This window comes from Cyprinus carpio, chromosome A19, assembly GCF_018340385.1.
Source record: "Cyprinus carpio isolate SPL01 chromosome A19, ASM1834038v1, whole genome shotgun sequence".
Taxonomy (NCBI): domain Eukaryota; kingdom Metazoa; phylum Chordata; class Actinopteri; order Cypriniformes; family Cyprinidae; genus Cyprinus; species Cyprinus carpio.
In genome coordinates this window covers 14,015,142-14,039,989 of record NC_056590.1, presented here as the reverse complement: position 1 = coordinate 14,039,989, position 24,848 = coordinate 14,015,142, and the positions used below count along the sequence as shown (strand labels likewise).

General features: G+C 37.3%; 1 protein-coding gene across 1 annotated transcript in view; it reads left to right on the top strand.

The window, feature by feature from the left end:
- The first annotated feature begins 858 nt into the window (after window positions 1-858).
- LOC109079331 (growth factor receptor-bound protein 10-like) overlaps window positions 859-24,848 on the top strand; it is a 53,293-nt gene continuing 29,303 nt past the window's right edge. Inside the window, exons 1-4 of the mRNA XM_042776682.1 lie at window positions 859-1,121; window positions 12,587-12,699; window positions 16,911-17,004; window positions 24,552-24,798. Coding sequence (XP_042632616.1) covers window positions 12,613-12,699; window positions 16,911-17,004; window positions 24,552-24,798 — 428 coding nt within the window. The 5' untranslated portion in view covers window positions 859-1,121; window positions 12,587-12,612. The remainder of the gene's footprint in view (window positions 1,122-12,586; window positions 12,700-16,910; window positions 17,005-24,551; window positions 24,799-24,848) is intronic.

Sequence of the window (24,848 nt, the reverse complement as noted above, 5' to 3'; positions counted from 1 at the left end):
TGCAGATTAGTGTCATCTGATGGGAGTGAAAAAAAGAGAAAAACATCTACAATTCAATGGTTTAGCCACTAGATTTCTAGCTTTATATAAAAAGGCTATAAATTTTATCTAATTTTTTTTTTAGACAATTCTTCTTCTTTTTTTTTTTTTTTTTTACTTAGTAGTGGATTTGGATATATATTTAGACATTCTCAAAGACAACTTTTGGTAAAGGTTTAGAATTTTTTTTTTTTTTTTTTAAATGTTGGTTTGAAATGTCAGTTTTTTTCAAACCTGAACACAGAGAAAGACATTTTGTTACACATAACATCAAAATTCAACAAAAATTATTTTATTTCACACATTTTCAAAAACATGCTTTGTGTTAAAGTCACACTAGCTCATATATGTCATATATGTGTATCTGTGGGGGGAGGGGGGTAGTATTTTAGAGTGTAATATATACTTTGTGTAATATTTTAGTGTCACCCTTTCATTGCTTTCTGAGCACTTTTTGTGAAAATATCATGAATATTTTGTAGAGTGTACACACAAAAATTCTCAGTATTTTCGTATTTTTGCATATTTCCTATTAATTTCCAATGGCGGTCAACACAAGTGTTACAATTTTTTATTTATTTATTTTATTTTATTTTATTTTTTGTGGTCATATAGCAACTGCAATAAAAGCAATTGAGTTTCGTACCATTCCGATGAAGTAGCGATTTTCTTAAATTTCAAAACATTTTTTTTCCCAGTCTTAAATGACACCAAAGGGTTAATGAGAATATATGCTAATCAAGCTTATACTAAAACAGACAAAACAGCCAGTCAGATCAGCCTGAAGGTGTATGTCTTTATTTTAGAACAACGCGTTAAAGTAGGCGGTGTGTAACTAAGGAGGTGTGTCTTGTGCGTAAAGGGGGCGGGGCTGGAAGAGTTCCTCGCCCTCATGTGTTTGAAGCAGTCAGCTGAGCTCAACTTGTGCGGACGCGGCTCTAACCTCGTACAACATGCAGGGTCACAAGGAACACGTTTAACCCTGTGCACTGTTTGTCAACGTGTACAGAAAACAATCCAGTTAAACACCCTCTCGTTTAATTCCACTTCGGCGTTCTTTCCCCGTGAAGAATAGCCTGGAGGTAAGTATTCCAGATTGTTTGGATGGATGGGGGGTGTGAGAGAACATATGGTTTCGTGCTCATGCTATATCTATAGATATACGGATATAATTTAGAAACATGCTTTAATGAAGTGTTTTGAATGTAATTTAATGTCAAAACATACCAGTCAACAAAGGAGGGGCTCACATATTTCACAACGGGCTCGATTTAAGGTAAACTTGCTATTTATGAATGAGATGCATGCATATATGCATATAGCCTAAGCTTTATGAGTGAAACTAGTATCGATCACAGTCAGGTTTGCAGCCGACATATACCGGTAAACTTTGCGCACGCGTGTTTACAAACAACTTCAAAGAGCTGATGTATTTATAGATTCACTTCTAGGTCGTGCATACTGTTAAGTCATCTTTTCTTTAGGGTTGGCAATCGAGAACCGTCTCTTTAAAAAAAAAAATACTGGAACCGAATGATTTTTCTTGGTTTGATTTGTATGATCTGTTAACGGATCAAACGATGCGGAGACCGTACTGAACCACTGATAAGTTTTTAATGCATTGCTGCTCGTTAAAACGTCGCTTGTGGGCAAACAGTGCGAAACACATCAAGTCCTTTACTTATAATGAGTTAAAAACACACACCCGGCTAGTATTCCGGTTCGCCAAATGAATGTCTCCTGCTTGCGGGTTAAGCATTCAGTGCCGCTATGTAGTCGTATTCCTGAACAAATGATTTGCATGACTCGGTTCTTTGTAGCGAATCAACATCAGAAGAGCGCCACTTTGTAGTCCGATTCCAGAATGACTCTTATGAGCTGGTTCTTTCTAGTGATTCTGAATCAACCGGAGCAGTTATTGATTTCATCTGACTTGCTGAACAATTACTTTCGTAGTGTCTGAAGTAGGGTGACCGTACGTCCCGTTTTTCCCGGGACAGTCCCGTATTTCAGCCTTTTTTTTAGTGTCCCGACTTCTTTTGAAAAATCATGTTTTGTCCCGTATTTCAAAATACCTTTATAACTGGGTGATAAGAACAGCCTAATCAAATGTGAGTAAGCTGTCGTAGAACCAAATGACCATCCAATCACAATACGTTATCGATTAACTTTGAGTAATGGCACTTTTCCACTGCATGGTACGGCTCGGCACAGCACGGTTTGCGTTTCCACTGCAGTTTAGTATCGCTTTAGAGTGGGCGGGATTATTCACACGTCGTTATAAATTGCGCCGCCTCTACTGCCGCAACTACTAAAAAAAAAACCTTTTTCATTCAGCTCCGCCCCATCAGACTCTCGCAAGATCTGCTTCTCTGCTATCAAGCAGAGGAACTGAGGTAGTACAAAAAAAAAAAGTACCAGGTACTGACCCAGTGGAAAGTGAACCGTACCGAGTCGTACCATGCAGTGTAAAAGCGCCGTAAGTGGAGACTGGATCGATAGGTGGAACCACGCTGAATGACAGTCTCGGCTGCGCGATCCCAGTTCTGCGATCAGTCATGCGCCTTAAAGGCACAATATATAATTTTTTTTATTCAAAAACCACTAGAACAGTGTTATGTATTTAGCTGACTTGTGTACTTACATTATCCCAAATGTTTCGAAGAATGTTTAAATCCAGAGAAATAAGCCATTTTAACTAGTGACACGGACCGTGACCATAGTGTCATTGCGTAGCCTGCCAACGACGTTAGCCCCCGATTTCCGGTTTTGTATAAAACATGGAAAACCAAAGAAGCTTAAATATGTTGTGTGTTTTAAAAGACCGGTGACAACCGCACAGAGTAGCATTATAACAAAACTTTCAAACGTATCTAGTATGATGAAACTAGATTTTTTTCCCCACATACACACGACGGGAGGAGCGGAATCGGTCGACTGTGGCATGATAAAAGCTCTGCTGCTTTCGAGCCGCGTGTCACGCTCGTTCAGCGGCCTCGTTTTGCTTCAGCGGCTTTCAGCCTTACCCTGCTTCATTCTACTACATTGAAGGATTAATTCACTTTCAAATAAAAATGTCCTGATAATTTACTAACCCCATGTCATCCAAGATGTTTATGTATTTCTTTCTTCAGTCGAAAAGAAATTAAGGTTTTTGATGAAAACATTCCAACATGTAGTAGACGTCATGGACTCCAAACAGGTCAAAATTACAGTTTCAGTGCAGATTCAAAGGGCTATAAACCATACCAGACGATGAATAAGTGTCTTATCTATGGAAACGATTGGTCATTTAAAAATAAAATAAAAGTGTATATGCTTTATAAACACTTTTCTCTCACTTCTGCCGACTGTCAAAACCGGAAGCCGATCCGGTGGATGATGTAGCACATCGGCGTTGCGTGATTAGTGACGAGCGCAGAGAGAGAACAATAATTAGCACAAAGCACAAAACGAGGATTTATTAAGGAAAATGCCAGAGGATTTCGATATAAGCCAAGAGGAGACTGGCTTTCCTTTGCTAAAGTATACGGAAACGTTGTTTCCTTTTCTCGTACATTTCCCAGAGGCGCACGCGCGACCCATACGTGCTACAGCTTTGCCAGAACGGCTTCCGGTTTTGACAGTCACCAGAAGTGAGAGAAAAGTGTTTATAAAGCGTATACATTTTTTTTTTTAAATGACCAATCGTTTCGATAGATAAGACCCTTATTCATCGTCTGGTATTGTTTATAGCCATTTGAAGCTGCACTGAAACTGTATTTTTGAACTTTAACTGTTTGGAGTCCATTGAAGTCCACTATATTGAGAAAAATACTGGAATGTTTTACCAAAAACCTTAATTTCTTTTCGACTGAAGAAAAAAATACATAAACATCTTGGATGACATGGGGGTGAGTAAATTATCAGGAAATTTTAATTTGAAAGTGAACTAATCCTTTAATAAATCATTAGCTCATCCATGAACATGATTTCTGCCCAAGACCTGTCAGATTGCATCGGCTGTGGGGATGAAGATGACAACTCCCATGATTCCACACTCAGTCATGGTGTCATCAAACTTCTTTGGTTGTTTTGAATATATCCTCTAGCAATGAAAAATTGCATATTGTGCCTTTAATTGTTAAATACACACACATTTGTCAAAATATTGTATTTTTGTATTTTTCTTATGGTTTGTAATTTGCTTTATCTTTATAGAAAAATAACTATGTACATGTCTGTATGTAGGCTATATATATAAATAAATTTAGATATCATGAAATAAAATTTCTCATATCGTCTCATATTTATTTATTTAATTTAATTTAATGCATAGGGTCAGTTATTGGATTGCATTTATGGCACCTATAAAAAGTCTATGTAAACAAACCTTTTGAAAGAATTGTATTAAATTTTTTTCTGATTTGAGTTATGCTGAAATCTGACATGATTTCTGGGAAAGTTCTATGATTCCCATTCTGAATTTTGATGCAGATAATGCACACTTGGCCTTAACTTTGTTTTCATGCGTTTCGGACCTGATGCATGACTTTAAGATAATATCTCTAATAATCTTATTTGAGAGTCTAATGCTTGATCTTGATGTTCTACTATTATTAGACTGGAAACTGCAACAAAATCTTAGATTATGGGATTGTGAAAAAAGTTTGATTTGCATGTGTCAAAAATGCAAATGAGCTGTTTTTCATTTCAGACAGTTGGCCAAAGAAATTGTCCAGAAAAGTTATGTAATATTCTTGTGCGAGAACTCTCTCTTTCTCTCTCACACACACATTCACAAATACAAAGGAGGTGTACCTGTTTTCTTTAGTCAAGGAAGGAAAGGAAGTTGTTCAGTGGTTCAACAATAGACTGGCCGAGCGCAGGGGTTGGATTTTTAAAGGCATGTTCAGGCACACATATATGAGTATGTCACTCTCCCTCTCTCACACACATCTCAACTAGAAACGTGTGGGTTTTATTTGGCAGAGATTCTGCAAAAAGCAATGAAGCAAGACGACAACTCCAAATTGCCGCCTCCAGGGCTAGAGAGTTCCATTTCATGTCATTTCAGTTCACAATTTCATATATCAAGTGTTCACTAAGGGAGGTAAGAATAAGGAGAAGCTTGATAACAAACACGTCAACATATTCTGGTTCATATGGCACAGATTGTACCTTATTTCACTTATCCCCATTTTTGGGAATCAGTTTTATCTGTAAGCCAAGATGACATGTCAGATTAGTTATATGTATAGTTGTATAAGGTTTGGTGTTTGAAATGTATCTTGATGTGACATTGAGTATTCACAAAGGGGTTTGTGGCAACAAAACAACCCAAAATTAAAATTTTTATTGTATATTTTGGAAGATAAAGTGATATCCATTACCTTCTTGAACCTCTTTATTTCCCTCTTGTCCCATTTGTTTCTCATGTTGCTAATTGTCTCCCACCATCCTACTTTATCTGGCTATGTTCCCTCAATCTTTAGCAACAAAAGTAAGCGTTCATCCTAAAAAGAAACAAATCAGCATGCACTCTACAGTTCTGTGAAACAGCAGTTATCTTGCTTAAAAAGAAAGCAAGAGATAGAGAGAAAGAAATGTGAAATAGTAGTTTATGCACTATTATTAGCATTGACCACATGGAGTCTTGGGGGGGAAAGAGAGAATAAGCAAAGATTTTGACAGAGAGTAGTGTTACATGTGCTCTTAATTTAACCACTGGTGACTGATCCAAGACCCATTTTGTTTGTTTTGGTCAGACTTGCTGAAGTCTATACAAAAGTGGTTTTGGTCAATTCATAGGCAGTTTATTTAAAGTAGGAGTTCACTAAAACTACACATGAAACTGTCATAACCCATCAAACTCTGCTGGCTTGCATAGACAGTTAGTGGGAACTCGTGTCGGTTTGCGTTGCGCTTCAGAATCTGTCTCCAGTCTGGTTTTTCGTTTTCTCGCTAGCTCTTTTGTTTTGTGTGTGTGGTCACACGGGTGGTCCATATTTGATAGATTCTTATTCTGACCTGATTTTGGAGTCTTGGAACACACACATACCTAGCTGCCTCTGATGGACCGTCAGTCCCTCACAGGGCGGTAGTTCTTTTGATCTCCCCACCGTACCCCTGCTGGCTTCCAAAGTTTAAAGACGCTCCGTGCAATCCAATATGGCACAATGTACCACTCGTCTCTTTTGTCCACTATATTCTTCTACAGCACAGATCAGCTCTGATGGTTGCTAATCTAATATTGTAAAAAAAAAAAACTTCATTCACAGCAAAAGCTTTACTTTGTTGTATAACATACTTTTTGAATCAATTAATTTTGACCTTTGACCTGAATCACCCTATTAGCCAAGATTATGTTTTAAATGTAGAAAACATACACAAATATCCAGTATACAATGATAAATATGCAATATTGGTCAATAACATGCCCTATTTTTACCAATAACCAGCATAGCTTGACATGTAAAAAATGGGCCTTGTCTTCAGGCAACATTCCTTCAAAGTTTAGGGTGGAGTGGAAGACTCTGGAAGGTTCTGGGCATTTCTGCCTGTTTAATTTGGTATGTGGTGGGTTAAGATATTTACTAATGTCTAGAACTTCAGAGTTTTAGCCTTAGTCTTTCAGACGGAAATTAATTTTTTACAGAAACCCCAATTTAAAGAAAACTGAAAATAAAGTTTCAGTAATTCAGGTTCAGTTAATTGGGTAATTGAACTTGATGTTTCAACCGAACAGTTTTTACATATTGCTACTGTAACTTCAATTTTGGTCACAGTAATGTGCATCCACACTGCTGACATGTTTACCTGTTGTAGCTTATCCATGTTTTGTGCATGAAATAGATGCTGAAACAATCAAAATGCATCATCAGAGAAGCTATAATTAAATGGTGCTGTTTCAGTCAAGGATTTTAGCCAGAGGTCTTCAACCCTGCTCCTGGGGACCCACTGTCCTGCCAAGTTTATTTTCACACCTTCAGCACACCTGCCTGTGTATTTTCAAGCAATATTGAAGAGCTTGATTATCTGCTTCAGGCGTGTTGATTAGGGTCGGGTTGTTGCTAAACTCTGCTGGACAGTGGGTACCCAGGAACAGGGTTGGAGACCTCTGAGGCCCCGTCCACACACAGAGACACGTTTCGCTGTATATGCATAAATTTTTTATTGTATAGGCATTTCGTCCACACAGATCTGGCATTTTGGAACCGATATTTTTTTAAACCAGGTCCCAGAGTGGATAAATCTGAAAACGCCGCCCTTGCGTTTTCGTGTGGACAGCAAATCTGTATATTTTGTGAAACGATGACGTCATCAGCCCACGTCTCGCCCCTAATCAGACACCGCTATGTCACGTAACCGCAACAAAAACATGAACAAACACTGAAAAACGTTTTCATAAAATATTTATTTTTATTAACTAACATTAACACAGATTAATAAATGTATTGTTTAATGTTCGTTTGTATACTACGCGCAAGGTTTATGTGCATAGTCCAAGTCTTCTTCTTCGTTTTTAGTGTATCTCTGTGGCAGAATTACAGCGCCACCTACTGGTCTGGCATGTATACCACATCGTTTTGTGTTGGTTTTGTGGTTTCGTTTGGACGCAGATATTTCTTGAGATGAGTAAAAAAATAGATCGGATCGGGAAAGCTCTGGCTTCGTGTGGACGTAGCCTGATTTTAGCTATCTAAGACTATTTTGGCTGGGACCCACTTTGTGTTTTTATTATTATTATTATTATTTCTTTTGGGCTAAATATTTGTGGTTGCCAGAATTTTGGTGCATCCCTATTGGAAATTGTTTTTAGTAACACAGCAGTAATATTTATGCAATATTTAGCAATATTTAGTAAATCTAAACATGAATATCTATTTTTTTATATTGCACAGTATAATGGTACGAATATTTTTTGCTAATCAAGGTGTTCAGGTTTGCTTTAAAAATTAGAAGCAGGTGTGTTGGAGCAGGGTTGGAACTAAAGTTTGCAGTAATGTAGCTCAGACAAAATATCGGTTATAGGTTAATCGGTATCGGCTAGAAATTTAAGAGTACAGTCCACCTGGACTGTCACTCATTGGATTTTACATAACAGACAGATACAGTACACTACTGTAAAAAGACTTGCATGTTTCTTTCTGAGCTATTATCATTCACATGGATATTGAAGTCACTGAATTCTACACATGTACCACTTTTCATGCCAACATATTGATTAGCCCAGCTTCAACCCTGTACAGCTACGATGTAAAGAGGAGCTGGATGATGCATCCTGGCATTTCCCAGCATACATTACAGTACTTGTTTGCATTTAGAATAGCCAAAGTTGCAGTAGACATGAAGCTTAAGGCACCTTTATCTTTGTCATTTTTGGATCCTTTTGACCTGGTTGACTTGGCTTTCTCTACAGGATTTCCTGACCGATGGTGGTGGGTGACTCTTGACAGCAGGTTTCAGTGGTTGTCTTGTTCACCTAATTAAGCACTCCAGAAAGAATGCTAAGACTCTATTAAGAAGGAAAGAGGGGCACTTGACCTGTGTTTATGTACTTACTAAGGGGAGGACGGGACACTCTTGGAATTATCATCTAGGCCTTGAAATTCCTCAGAAGACATGGGAGGCAGTGGTGGGATCCCTGATACATCAAGCACTTCACCCATCTCTAAAGAATGAGTTTTGCCCCATAACAGCTTTGTGTATATTTCTCATCATCAAGTCTGGTTGTGCTTTGCTCTATACACAGTGGTTCTTGTCGGTTCTTGTGCGTAGCACTACCCAAAACACTGGTGGACCATATCGGTATGTGGCAGCTTTATGTAGTGTCTGATATCTTAACAATAACAGGTTGGATTACGTAACTGACAACAATAGAGCCTCTGTCAATCAGCGCTCAAAACTATGGGAGGTGAAGATAAATGAACTGGAACCACTTGAACTTGGAAAGTCTTTCTCCTTTTTTTGCAGTGGATTTCAACATCATGTTAGGGCCTCTATCTCTTTTTATTCTTCGAATCACCAGATGATGCAGAGAATAAACCCTGGTGAACTTAAAAAGCACAGAGGCAGTTATGGAAAGTCGATTTGTCATGCATCTGGACTTCACGCAGGCTTTAAAATCTCAACCATGGCGATTTCACAAGTTTCATCAATATTTTCTGTTTAAAATGACTTCATTGTTGTCAACCAAAGGCATGTGGTTTTCAGATTATGACATAGACACATGAGTCAGTCAGTGTGTAGTGTTTAGCATGTCCAGATGTTATAGACAATACCATGCTCTTTGAACACATGCAAGGGGTGTTCTCTTTCCTGGTAGAGATGGTTGACAATGAGCATGGGTCATTTATCCATTTTCAAGTCCCACTGCTATAGCCAACACATTCAGATGCTTGTATTTGGTCTTTGAGATGCGTCTACCACCATTTATGATGTTTTATTAACAAAGTTCAGGAGGAGCACGTTCAATCAATTTAGCACAAGTGGAGCATTTTTAGATAATGAGCTCAATTTGGACAATAGTAAATATATGTCTCTTAGGGATTTTGAAAAGGTGTTTCATGCATTTATTTCGACAAGACTAGACTACTGTAATTGCCTTAATATGGGCATTAATCAGTCATCTCTTTCCCGCCTTCAGATGGTACAGAATGCCCATGCCAGGTATACGGAAGGAGAGCACATAACTCCAGTTTTAATTTCTCTGCACTGGCTTCCAGTCTGTTATAGAATTGATTTTAAAGTGTTGTTACTGGTTTAAATCCTTAAATGGATAAGCATCTGAATACCTTTCTGACCTACTGTTCATTCACAATCCAGTAAGGTCTCTGAGGTCATCCAACCAGAGACTACTAAGTGATCCTCGGGCTCGGTTGAAACTGAGAGGTGATCTTGTTTTTGCCATTGCTGCACCGAAACTGTGGAACAGTCTGTTTTCATTAGAACTGCTAATGATTTTAAGGTGAAACTCAAAAACGTATCTATTTTTTTTGGCTTTTAGATAATTTGTGTAGTTATTGATATTATGTGTGTGTAATCTGTTATGTGGTATTTGGTTTTATTATTGACTGTTTTTGGACACATTGTACAACACCTTGGATCTACCACCAAGTTTAGGATGTTTAATAGTCTGTTTTTGAACACAAGAACCCGTCTTATTTGGCTACTAAGCCTGATTTTACAGGCTTTCTTAAAGTTAGTCAACTTTTTCAGGGAACCCTCTGACCTTTTAAACTTCATGCACCTGATTGAATCACCTTTGCTGGCCTAGCAGAGACGACCTAAGAGTGCGGTCTCAATCATCAGCAAGAATCACTGTGTATGTGCGCGAATGAGTGTCGCTTTTCTTCTCTGTCAGTATAATGAGCTTGGCCATTGATGCATAGCGGGCCTGAACAGTCTTTCAATGCTGGATGTTAATTTGAGGTTTTGGTGCTGTGCTCATGCTGTTCAGCTGCTCCAGGGTTGAGCCTTGAATCCAGCGTTGAGCACCACATGTTTAGGCTTAGTGATCCTCAGTTTGGACTTTCACGCGGTGCTAAAGTACCCTGTCAAAAAGTGCTTTGGTGCTTTCAAGCATGTTGTATCCAAAAGTTCCAGGATTGAAATCAAAACTCTATTTCAGTTTACTCTTTTTGTTTTACTCCAGCTCTTTCTTTCATTCTTTTCCAATTCACTTTATAAGCCCTACCACAGCACAGCCCCCAGCTCTCTCGAGATAAGCTTGAAATGATGTGCTATTTTAAGTAGTAGGTTCTGTCATGTAGCATGCTGTCTCAAACAAGCTGGCTGTCAAAGTGCTCAGCAGACAAAGTATTACAGTTACAAACTGCCCATACTTGTCAGTGCTTGATTGTTTTACCACATGCACTGATTAGTATATCTGTAGCAGTATAGACCAATTTCAGTGTTTGCAAACAGTGATGACATTTTTTGTGTGTGGGCAGAGCCTATCTGGTGGCAGAAAATGCCAGTTTTAAAGTAGCAGTCTGTGCAAGCCATGGAATAAAAAAGGAAATGTTGAGTTTATATTTCAAAATTCAGATTTTTTCTTTAAATTCTGAGACTATATCTGGTAATTCTGTTAAGAAAAATCAATTCATCATTCTCTCTTTTACCCTCGGCTCAGAATCATACGTTTATAATCCCACACTTCTGTCTTTTTTTCCTCAGAATTGACAAACTCGCAATTGTTGAGTTCAATTAAGTTATTAAATTCGAACTAGGAGATAAACTTCAAAAAAGTCAGATTTCTTAGATCAAATAGGTTAATGTTATAGGTTTAAATAGTATTTCATGCCTTAACTGTAGGGCTAATACAATATGTGTCTCAATATATATCCCTATGTGAATATTATATAGACCTATTGTTTAAATCTAATGTATGCTTTAAAGTAGGGTAATCATAGCAGGTTTCAACCATAGTTTGTCCGTTTAAACGTCTGGGTTTAGCTTCAAATAGCGTCTTTGATGACAGTATTATATACAAATTTTTTGCATTCTGATTCTGTCATCCAAAGGCACAACAATACATTTTTTTCTCTTATTCCATGGATTTTACCCGTTTCCCTCTACTTGTTCCCAGTGTTTTTCTGCCACCACAATGCACAAATTGGTCTATACTAGTTGGGAGCATAGGAATGAGTTGAAAAGCAACTTTGATAAAACAGATTTTATTGGTTTTACTCTTTGGACCATGCTGGATAACATGATCATGGTTTTAAACACATTTGTGGAGTTCATACAGTTTGAGTGCTGTTGTCATTAAAGCTAAAAAGACTTCTAAGAAATTCTAAGAATTTGTCATTTTCACTTCAAGTCGGCATTAAATTAATTCAGTAAATTCATAAAATGAAAATTTTCTTTTTTTCTGATACTCATAATTCCTAAAAAAGATGTCATAATCCATTTTTCGGATGAAACGATAGACTTTTCTCTGGTGACATAATCTGCTTGTAAACTGTAAAAAAAAAAATGTTACATCGTAAAAATCCAAAACAGAAGCAATTTTGTTAATCATAAGTTATGTTTTACCAATATATGTGTTTAACAATATAGTAGTGGGCGTTTTATCTCAGTGATTGGAATCTTTTGAATCTCTTCACCAAAAAGATTTGTTTGGCTTAGTTTCCTGAATGGTTCAGTGACTTTTGCAACTTACATTGTTAGAACAGGAGATGGTGGCAAGTGAGTGTTTTGTGTTGTGAGTGATCATCAAATCATTCACTCAACTGAGTCGCTCAAAGATGACTCACTGATTCAGTTTGTTTACATATTGGTTCAATAAGTCCAACGAATAAAAGTTTCCTTTACAGCACTTAAATTCTTGAAAGCAGGAAAACTGTCACAAGCTTCAAAGAAAGCGAAACCTAAAATTTGAGTTTATGATTTATTCCCTTAAACGATTCAGTTTGCTCACAAACAAAATACACATTTTTTATCTAAATGTTGCAAAGGGGTCATCATAATTTATTATTTTAATTTAGTTTCTAATTTTTATTGTTGATCCCAACTATGATTCAGTAAATTTGTGATGTTAACCAAGTCTGTTTTCTCTCAGGCTGTTGCGCAGGGGTTTGGAGGTGCATGTTACCGATCACACCAAGTACGTGGACACTGAGTATGGCCTTAGCTGGATGCCCAGACTACTTCCTCCATCATCCAAACTACCAGGTAAAGACTAGTATAGCAGTATCTGTATTGCTCCCTCTGAAGCAGTGGGGCTTCTACATAGCTTTCAAGTTCAGCAGGGCACTGTTTCAGTGTTTCCTGACTGTGCTGTAATGACTCTTCAAATGGAATATGCACGGAAAACCTGAACGCTCACATGCACAAATGCTCCTGAACCAGCATGAGAGGACTCATCGCTTCAGCACAGCGGTTCCCAAGGTTTCTGTGGCATGTCCGCATGCCTTTCGTCGCCATGGCGTTGCCATGGTGCCACACAGCTGACATGCTGACATGCAAAGTGGTGGCTGTTGCTATTTATACCCCGGCTACGCAGTCAGCCCTCTCTGTATATTTGACTCTGCTTGTCTTCTCATTCTCTCTAATATGTTTCCTTTCGTTTAACTTTTATAAACTGTCCAGCACTTCCACAAACTGTTTCTTTCTCAGACCCTCCCCCCTCTTCCCTGCCCCCACCCGCGTCGCCTATACAAGTGGCTGGTGCTTGTGAACGTGGCAGAGCTTGGATGCATACAGTGAAGGCAGGGGTGTGGGCCGCCCTCTGTCTGTGGCCGTATATAACTCTGCAGGGGTTTCTCAGAGCCACAGGCACCTGGCCTGGATCTTCCCAAGCAGGGGGGCAACACAGCCCAAATATTCCCTTTAGGCATACACAACCCAGGCACCCTGGCTTGTAATGTGGTTCTGCTCTTTTTCTCTTTGAAGCATTAAAGGGGCCATATTCTAATGTAACATTTATTTATTTATTACAGATGCATCAAATCTCTACTAAGGACCAAGTTACTTAAAATTAAATAATTATTTAAAAACGTTTTTAAATACATAATTTAATTATTTATTAAACAAAAAAAAAAAAGTCAAGTGTCTTTGGATTGAAATTAATCAAAAGATAATGCTAAAAATGAATGAAATGATATGTATAACAAACTAATGATAATATGAAATAAAACTGATATTGTATTGTATGATATTACATGATTTTTTTAGGGCTTTTAGGACTGGCACAATATCAGATTCTTCACTACATGATTATTGTGGCCACAAAAATTCATGATTATGATATATCGTGATATATATGGAAATTTTGAAAAAATAAATAAACCATCCTGTCAGTCAAATTCGTGTTTATTTATTTTTTCCTTTTTTCACCAATGAATCACACCATTGCATACAAAAAGAACAATTACACTGAAATGCCTACAGGGATTTCCTGGAACTCATAATTATTATTTTTTTTACTCCTATGAGTCATGTGGACTTTCTGTGCGAGGGCGCCCTCTGGTGTCGAGTATGAATGAAACATTATGTGAGAGTTTAGCGCTCCATAATGATGCTGGTAATTTTAGAGATAATTTTTGTTTAAATGAATAAGTTAATTTTTTTTTTCCAGAGATTTATCAGTATTATTGAAATTGTGCATGCTTTTTTCCCATACATTTTTTTTAAATATTAAATGTAATCTTTAGCAAATCTCAAACTGTATATCCATTTTTCATATTGTATATTATATATCATACTGCACATTTTAATGATGCCTAAATGAATTTAGTTTTAGGTTCATTTAAATATTTACAAGATATAATTTTTTTTATATTGATTATTTTTTGCTTTGATATGAAAAAAATGATCAGCTTATTGTTATTAGGCAGAAGTATCTTAGTATCTTATCTGCAAATTTAGTTCAGTCAGTCTGTCATTCGTTATTTCTCCTCCTCTTTAGTTATGGTTAGGTATAAGTTACATGGAGAGTTGCAAGTCTTAAGTTGCTTGTAGTTAATGAGGATGAAGATTAGGGTCAGAGGTCATAGCTCAAAAGGAGGCTTGGAATTGTGTTTCAGGTCTATAACCGTGTTTCTGGTCACCAAGAGCCAAATGGGAAAGTTGAGTAGTTGTGTTTATGTTTGTCAATGTGTTTGTGTATCACAGCAGTGCTTCTATTGGCCAAGTTATAGCTTTCGAGGTCAGAGGTCAACTCCAAAATTCTTTGGCTTTCTAACCACTCTTTAGCCTAGTCAATAGCCAAGGCTCTACATGGGTCATGTGACCTGCCTTTCTAGGAAATTCGCCGCCTTTGTTGCCCCGTGGAATCAGCTGGGGGTTAAGGTTTACATAACGGACACAAGGCCTGGAGCCCATCCAAGTACAACACACACACATATACACACACCCTCTCGCATTCCTCTGTCATCCCCTGCTACAGATCCTGGTGCGTTCCACTTTAGAGCCTTCTTGAAGAGAGTAAAACTATGTAAAAAGCCTTTCCAGTTTGAATTTAAAATAATATGGCCCAAATTAAACCCTGTTTAAATGAGCAAATAAAAAGTTAGTGTTGGTGTGCAGCATTTGTTGACTTTTCTGGTCTTTTAACACTGCGCAAGATTAACTGTACACAGGCTAAAGCATTAGAGAAGCTTTCTCAGAGCTGTAAATTTCCCTTCTCGTTTTTATAGATGTTTTTCTCTTTTTTTTGAGAGCCGACTGGCTTGATGCAGTGCAAAGAGAGAGCAGAAGAGAAATAGAAAGAAGGCAGACTGAAAAGAGAGCATGGGGACCTTTGGCAGAAGCTAGTTCCTGGAAACTCGGCTTCCATGTTCTTAGGTTTCCTAGAAAACTGGAAATTGAAAATGTTGCTTTATTTTTATAATTTTTTTTCTTGGACTACTTCTTCCAGCTTTGTGCATTTTGCTTTGAATTATATGGTGTGATATTGTGTGTGCGGTTTGAGAGCAGAGCCGTTGCTGTGTGCATAGTTTGCCTTTTTTGTTCGTCGTTCTATGTTGATGCATTGGGAATGATGGATGGGACTTTCATACACTCATATATGCATATAATTGCTACTTCCAAAGACATGCATTATATATATTTTTTGCTCACATTGATTCTGTTTTTGCATTTGGTACACATGCTATACTGTATATTTGTGCATTGGCATCAATTTGTTTTAGGTTATGGACATTATAACTTAACATGTTATTTTACTTTCCCCAATAAATAAATAACCTACATGATGCATTATTTCAGAGATCAAATCTATATGGGAGTATTTGCTCATTTCTAAATTATACCTGATATGTCAACTATGACATTAAAGGGGTCATGAACTGCCTTTTATTAATGTGTACTGTTCTCTGAGGTCTGCTTATAATGTCATCAAGATTTTTACATAAAAAAACATCTTAATTTAGAAGTAATAGGCTATTTTTCTGTCCTGTTTTGACACCCTCATCAGAACTCTCTGTTTGAATAGACGTGGCGGATTGTAGCCTTGGAAGTAAACGCCCACTGCTATGATTGACAGTTGTGTATGTTTGACAGCCTACATCCTTCACAGATGGACGCTGCTGTGATTTAGGTTAAAACCGCATAAATACTCTGTAAATAACAAGCGATCTGTAATATCAGGCAAAGAAATAGTGACCACATTATAAAATAGTTGTGTGGTGCAACATTACTTTCAGATCCGATATAGACGGCACAGCATCATCTTTTAGTTTTAGTCCTTTTGAAAATCCTGCATCCAATTGTGCATTGTTTGTAAATGAATCCGCTGTAAAAAGAAGTGAACAAATGACCAAGTTCTTACTTACGTGGTCAGTAAAAGCTTTATTAAAAATAAAGTTCATGCACTCTTTCCTAATGTTGGGATCAGAAAGAAGGCAATGCAAAGACTGTGTTTTTCCATAAATTAGCATTGCACAGCGTCTTCATCATTTGGATTCAGCCATCTTTATAATTTCTGCTTGGACCTGTGATTGCCTCTCGTGTTATTTACCCACTACTTGTGTGAATCAGTGGGTGGGGCTAAACAGGCAGTGATGTAGCAGCAGTTTAACCACACTATTATGTCATAAAGTGGCACATTTCACAACCTGTTGTTCAATATAAGCTGTTTATGGACTAACGAGAAAGTTTTGAGTGTAAAATGTTCTTTTTTTACTTGATAGAAGAAAGTAAATCGTACAAGAACATCTTAAGGGTGAGCAAGTGATGACAAAATCCTCATTTTGGGGGTGAATGGTTCCATTAAAGATTAGGAGTATACACATTAGCACACTATAGGCTAAAATTCTCATAACGTATTGGGGGCAAATGGTCATGAAACAAAGTGGCAGGGACATCATCTCGCATGCATCTCTTCATATATATTTTTTATGTTCCTCCTTGAACTGTCTGACCTTCTCCATTTTTCTGTTCAGGACAATGTTGACTGCACCTCCTCTCACAGACCTTCAAATCTAATCAGTTCAAGCTTCCAGCAGTCGTCCAATCGGAATTCTCCTAATCACCCAGGTGGGTTATTAAAGGGTTGTTCCTAGGGATGGGCATTTTTCAAAAATATTGTATTTGAATATTTGAGCTCATAAAAAACTAATATTTTAATATTTGTTTATTTAAATGACATTTAACAAGAAGGGTGTTATTTTTTAATAATCAAGTTGTTGTCGTCATTTCTGAACAAGCATATGATTAGGCATTATACACAACAGTGTTCTAGTTATATCTCAAGGTTTTTCTTTTATATATCTATATAAAGAACAAAAGTATTCAAGCGCAAGCAGAGCAAGCAGAAAAAATAAAGCAGACTGTGCCAATTGCAGTACAGTACATACACTTGGGTCAGCCTATGTTTATCATGCTTATTTTGTCTCACATCATGTTAATGTTGAGAAAAACAATAATATCCACATGAAAGTTGGCTCTTCAGTCTGCTAACAATAAGAATGTGCACCGCAAAGACGTTCCAGAGACACAAAGATAACAGTGTGCTAAGCGAAGTTTTTTACAGCGCTTTGTGTTTTCTGTTCTTAAACCACGCTACCTCGAGGAAACTTAAAGGGAGCATGTGTCTCATGATCATTTCGTAATCAGATAAGCTCTCTTCTCGGCTCACTCGAGCTACAGCTGCGCTTACCTGCAGTCATGAATGCAGTGATGGGCAGCTGTCTTTCCTCAGTCGACTGGTGTTTGGATTTCAATTTCTCATTGTGGTGGTGATATTATGATAACTCAGTTTCATTTTCAGATAATTGTGATCAAAGTAATTCAAACCATAAAACGGCATTCTGTGATCAAATACAATCAACTTGTTAACATGCTCTACAGCACCACCCAGTGCATTTAGTTATAACTGACTTTTAGTTTGCATGCTTAAGATTTATCATGGATTCCCTGCATTTACTGCCAGCAAAGCAACACATAGTAAAATTCGAATAGTGTTTTTTCCCCGAATAATAATTACAGATCGAATATTCGACTATTTGTGCGTACCCCAAGTTTCCATGTTTTATTCCCGTACATTCATATTTCAGTTATGTTGTATTTTGAATGGCAACATCTAATTGGATTGCACATGCAGCATTTGTCCTCAGTAGCAATGTGGAGGTCACTGGGTTCTGTAAGGTCACGGAGGTTACTGGTGACCCCTCCTGTAGCTGCGGTGGTTGTGTGCACTTAGGGTTGTATATCCTCCACGAGCTGTGCAAGCCAGGGCCTTCCCCGAATCGCTAACAGTTTTATAGCCGTGAGGAAGGCTCTTGGCCGCAGATCTTGTTGTGTGCATGAGAGTGTGTACACTGTGTGTGTGTGTGTGTGTGTGTGTGTGTGTGTGTCAGTGTGCTGCTCTGCTCTCCAGATGCTGGCTTGCTTTAACGTGTCACTACCTTGAAGCATATAGATTTTTCAGAAAGCCACATGGGCTGGTTACTTTGGTCAGGGCTGTAAGAAATACTGACACTTGGCTGTCTAAGTGAGGACATGCCATAAACTTCTGTTGTTTTTATAAAAAGATAATTATAAATACTACAGACTTACCGTTTGTCTGCTTCCTACCTCTTAAAACAGAGGTTTTAGAACTGGGTCCATTCACTCCTAGAAGGCAAGAAAGTTTATTTTTTTATTTTTATTTTTTTATGTTTATTACATGTATATATTTTTAGGGCTTTCAAAAGTTACAGTGTGAACATGACATGTTCAATTAATACTTCCTTTATACATAAATATAGCTGCCTTTATATTTTAGAAATTGGGTCCCCCCCCCCAAAAAAAGTTTATATTTGGGGTCCTTTGTGTAAAATTGTTTTAAAACCCCTGCCTCCAGGATTTAATTTTTTTTTTTTTATTATTTTACAGTAATACACATTATTTATGATTCATTTTACCGACCGAGAGCATCATCAAACTGAGATCAAAGGGATAGTTTGTCATATTCAGTTAACTTTTTTGGGACAAGTATGTATGCAAAGTAAACACTGTCTTGATGGGGACTTTTTACTGTTTATATTCTGAGGTAATGATCTTTTCTTTCCTCTAGTCTAAATCCTCACACAAACCTTTCTGCATTTTTAGTTGTTCAGTAAGACATTTAGTCTTTGTATTAAGCTGTTTTCCTCATGAGGACTGTTGTCTGCTTCCTACTGGGCAGGGCAAGAGGGCAGTAGTCCTGTATCCCAAACAGAGACACACTTGAGGAAACACACAGTGTGAAAGCCTATAAATCTTTCTTGTTGTGTTCTAGTCATATGTGGCCACTGGCCAGCCATTGGGTGTGTGTGCATGCTTGCACTTACATGCCCGTTTTGTGCTCTATAAGTTGAGGTTGGAGTTATATGAGGTGACCTATATTCAGTACTGAGAGAGAGAGAGAGAGAGAGAGAGAGAGAGAGCTGGGCACATGAGGTTGGACGGTCTTCTGAAACAGTTCCACAGTGAGGAAAGGGAGCTGAAAGAAAAACAACAGGAAAGAGACAGTCAGTCTGTATTAGCCTCTGAAGAGGTCTATGTATCTGTTTTTAAAAAATTCACTGCTAGCTAAGAATCTTCCTTATAGATTGCTGATGAATGTTATTATTAATTCTTTAATTAACTGTATTGTTTGTCATTGTTAGTTGTTTGACAAGGTTTGAAGTTAATACTAAAGGTATTATGTCCCTTATACAATAAAAAACAATCTAGTGTGCAGTCAAGAGATCAATTTGAATATGCATCAAGGATTCATAATCTGTGAGTACATACTGTATCAAGTGTGTGATTTGTAACAGGCTTATGATGGTATTAACATAGTAATAATATACAAAACCCCTGTAGAATTATCAGAGTGAATGTCCAAAAACACTGTTACCATGATACTTGTTACCATGGTGAGCCAAGCATTTTAGAACCTGGCCAAAGACAACAAGATTAACACGGTTCATGTCAAAAAAAAAAGAAAAGATGTGGCATTACCATGGTAACATACAAGAACATATAGCATCACCATGAACTAAACTAATGTCAGTTTCATACAATGGCAATACTATGGATTTTATATTACCATGGTAATATTATGTTCTTTTACATGTAGCATGATAATGTTCTTGGTTTTTGAAGAAACACCATTAATAAAAACATAGTTTTACCATGGTACCACATACAAAAACAACTGGATTACCATGATACTTGTTCTGAAAAGCCTAGCATAACTATGGCAACATGTCCAGAAAACACAGTATTACCTTTGTGCACGTCAAAAACATGGTATTGCCATGCTAACATACATAAAATATGTATATAACATCATCAATGTGATTTTTAGAATGCTATTCAAATTCTATAGGTTTAATTTGTTACTGTGGTAATAGTATGTTCTTTTACATGTAGCAAAGTAATGGCATGGCTTTTCAATGGGTTTACCTTGGTATCATATACAAAAAAAAAAAGTCTATAGTCCATAGTCATACTATGGTATTTATATTGTTTATTTCATGTTACCATGGTAATAGCATGTTTTTTTTTTAAGTAAAAGTAACCTTACATGGTGTTACCATGTTATATTATGGTAATATTTGTTCTTGTTAGTAATGTAACTTTATGTAAGTTAAGGAATGTGAAATGGAGAAAAGAGGAAGGGAGTGTTTGGAAAGACGGGGAAAACTTTTAACAGCTCTCAAAGCATATTTGGACCACTTAGCGCTGAGAGCGGCAAACAGGAAGATGCTCTTTGACACTCACTTGGACTCGTTGTTCCTCTTGAAGATCTTGTACTTGTAGTACCTCATTGTTTTACAATCCTATTCATCCAATTTTCATGTGCATGTGTGCATTTGAGGAGACTAATTTTACTTGCTGAGCTCTCTTCTTACATACACAAACACTTACACTCGGACACACGCGGAAGTGTGTGGGTCTGGGGTATGTATGGAATGCACCGTTCGGACGCTGCTGATATTCTGGAGGAATTCAGAAACAGAGCTTTGATTTTAGACCTGTTTTCGAATCAGCCTCTGATTGGTCACTTGTCAGTGGCTAAGGTAACTCAGGTGTTGTTAGGAAGCTAGCTAAGTTATTATTAGCTAGCAAGCTAAGTTAAAGTCAGCATGAAACGCATTTACCTGCCTACACTTTTGAGTGCAGCAGCCACATCTCAAAAGCCAATCAACAGCCAAAGAACAAAGCCAAGTTCTCGCCTTTCATTTGTTGTTTTTCAATAATCGTTAAACACCTGATTTACGTCAATATACAGAATAAAAGGCCTGTCACCACTTCTGTTTCATTGTGATTAATCTGTATATTAGCTAGCTAAGCTAATATTTGTTTGCAGTTAATAAAAGTTCAGTTCAAAATTAAAAGACCTTTCACACCAAGAACGATAACTATGAATCCTCCTGGGAGGCATAAAAAAGGCTAACTTTTGTCCTCTGTAGAGGACATTATTTTTTATTGAATTTCTCTGAGATGTTACATGCAGTTTTAAGTCTGGATGTCCTGTACAGAACACATTCAGGGCTTTTTAGAGATATCAAATGTTTGGAGGTTTGATCAAAAACACTCCCTCTCCTTGGTCTTTAAATATGACTGATATTGACAGAATTATCCAATTTAGCACTCTTAGGGAAATATGATAATGTTTTGTAACTATTATTTCAATCTGGCTAATTTTCAAATGGTTTGTCATAAATAAACATCTCAGAAAAATGTCATGGGGTTTCAAATCAGACTTTTTGTTATGAAACGGGGGATAATTTTCATACATGTCTTCTGTAGGTGACACCCAGACAAACATCATATTAATCATGCATTTTGGGGAACCACAACAAGTCAATAGGGAAAGAAATTAGATCAATATTCCTATGAAATATGAGATATTCTTATGAAAATGTTATTACTCCCATTATAACAGTAATTTTTCATTATGGTTTGCCCCAAGAACACATTAATATGCAAATTAGGTGCAATTTATAGATACCTAGTATAGAATGGGAATACCAATTTATGGACATTTTATGCACATTCCATAATGTACAGTAGTATATCATTCAAATTCTGTTATATCTTTCATAACATAGTTGAGAATCATCTTTGTACAAAGTTTGGCTAAATATAACCTGAAACCTAAAAAAAACAAGTTTTTTTTTTTTTTGTTTTTTTTTAATTAACTTAGTCCTGGTGTCCTCTGCAAAGGGCATAGAATAAAATATGAATAACGTATCTTTTTTTTCAAAAAAATGTTTTTCTCCCTTTGTTTCTTAGCTCCAACCAATGTAATGACATAAATCAACAAAATTCACAAAACATTTTTTTTCTGATTCTGAGGATAACTGTAACTAAATTAGCATCCACACCAATGCACAATATTGTTCTGTTTATTTGTTGACGCATTAAATGCTTAAGCACAGAATTAGCATGAATTCTTGTTGGCTGTCAATGGTTTTATCATCATGATTCCAACGCTCCTGTGTCGTTTTTTTGTTTGGACATCTCTGTTATCATATAATTAGATTGATTATTAAAAACTAATAGTTATGTAGTTGTTGTTCTTAATGTGAATAGCACTAAGCCAGTATATGAACTAGAGCAGTGCTCCTGTTACTCAGTGAGCTAGCTTAGCTAAATGTCTTTTTTAGCTAGTCTATGAACTTCTCTGTGTATTTGTCTGAAAGCATGTCCATCTCACCGCCTTTTCTTTCCTTTACATGCCCGGATCGATGCGGGACGGCATGTTTTAACAATGGTAACTGTTCGTGCTATTGAAAAGGAAAAGCACTTTGGTGGCCCACACTGCATTAGCATTACATTTAGCATGATTTGCTAACCTTTTAAACATACCAGTTGTTTGGGGAAATCACTCTAGGGCCTTAAAAGCATATGTTTTTTTATGGGTCTTGATTGCACAAAGTCCTTCTCAACTAAAGGGTCATGACCCAAAAATGTGTCTCAGGGCTGTTTTGATAAGGTTGTAGACAGCAGTGGAAAAACAACACTAAATGCTAATGATAAAATGCAGTTTTGGTACTGTGAAGGTTACCACTTGAGGTCCTGAACCGAAACCAGTTCGAAATCACTAGGTTAAAGGAATCCACTCATCACAAGTTAGTGAAAATACACATGCCAACTATTGAACCTGTCTTCCTTGCTTCATTTAACAGGCATGAACCGTTATTACAGAGCAGTTCCACAAACCACCTGCTGTTCCTCCCACAGAACAGAATGTATTGTGATGATGTGTTTTCTGTGTGAGGAAGATTGCTGAAATATTTGGTTTTGGAGATGTCAGTGAGTAACGTTTTGTGGTCATTGACTCAAGATAAGTTGCTCCGAGTCAGATTTGAGGGGTTCGATCAGATCAGGGAAGGCTGGGGAATGTGACCAAAGCGCTGACAGCTTTGGTGTTTATTAATTTAATTTGATACTGCCATCTTGTGGCTATTTATTATTAGTGGCATTTTACATTTAGTGCAACGTTTTAATAGTTTATGCTAATACTGTTGAAATGAGACCATGAAATCTTGATTACTGTCTCAGATCCTTAACCGCTATGTCACCCCATCTCAGGATGCAAATGTATTTGATTAAGCAAACCATACTCAAAGGAAACTAGATAAAACATAAGGGAAAACTAGAAACTAACGTTTTTGTGATATAAATTTCTGAGATTCTGGGGCACCACTGAACCATAATGCATATAGAGAACAAGTGGACACAGTGGTAAATGTTCTGTGGCCGATCTGTCAAAGTGTATCCAAAGGCTCAGCTTAAAATCATCCAGGAAGCCACAGTGGATCCTAAAAAACTCTTCCAAAGAAATGTGGGCTGGGAGAGGAGCAATGTGGAAACCATGCTAACCAAGAACATAAACACTCATCTCTCATCTGCCAAAGAGCACCTGGCTGATCCCCAAGACTTTAGGAAGAATTTTCTGTGAGTCAAAAATGGAACGCTTTGGATGACATGCATCCCATTATGTCTGAAACAGCATTAAAAGCATCTTACCAACAGTGAAACGTGGTGGTGCCTGTATTAGAATGTCTTGCTTCTTCAGAACTTGCCATGATTAGTTTAATGGTTAAGTGAAATTGTAAAATCAAAGTAAATAAATAAAAACCCTTATAAAATATTGATGTGGTGGAGCCATGGTGCAGCGTGACTTTTATTTTAGAATTAATATGAATGAATTAATACAATTAATAGAATTATGCTATATATATTTTTATTTAGTTCAATGTCTTTACTGTTGCTTTTGATCAATTTAATGTGTCCTTGCTGAATAAAATGATTAATATTATTTTCCACAAAAAAAGACCCCCCACCCCCACAAACGTTTCAATGGTTTCTTTTACATTTTTCACAATTTAACTTTATTAAAATTCTTCTTCAGCTTGACAAATGTTCAAAAGTACAAATATTGCAAATATAGTCTTTCAATAAATATGCATAATAATCAATGATTAATTATAGTATCCTATTGTTGTCGATTGAGTGTATTTCTGTCTGTATTGTGGCTGCTGCTGATACACTTTTGTGGCCTGTGAGTGATCTAGGACTCAGTCTCTTTCTCTTTCCATGCATGTTTTGTTTTGCTGCAGAGGATGATGTAGATCTGGAGGCCCTGGTGAATGACATGGCCTCTCTTTCTTCCTATGAGAGTATCTATGCAACCTGTGGGACCCAGCATTCAGACTCCGCCCCCCTCTTGCACCGCACTGATGGCAGTGGGCTCCATGGCAACAGAGTGGCCCCACTGCCAAGGGGCCCTAGTAATAAAGTGACTGCCCCCCACTCTCCTACCCAAAAGCTCCGGCGATCGCAGCCAATGCACATACAGGCCGTCAGGTAATGTATATGCACACATAGGAAAGTGTAAGTGTGTGTGTGTGTGTGTG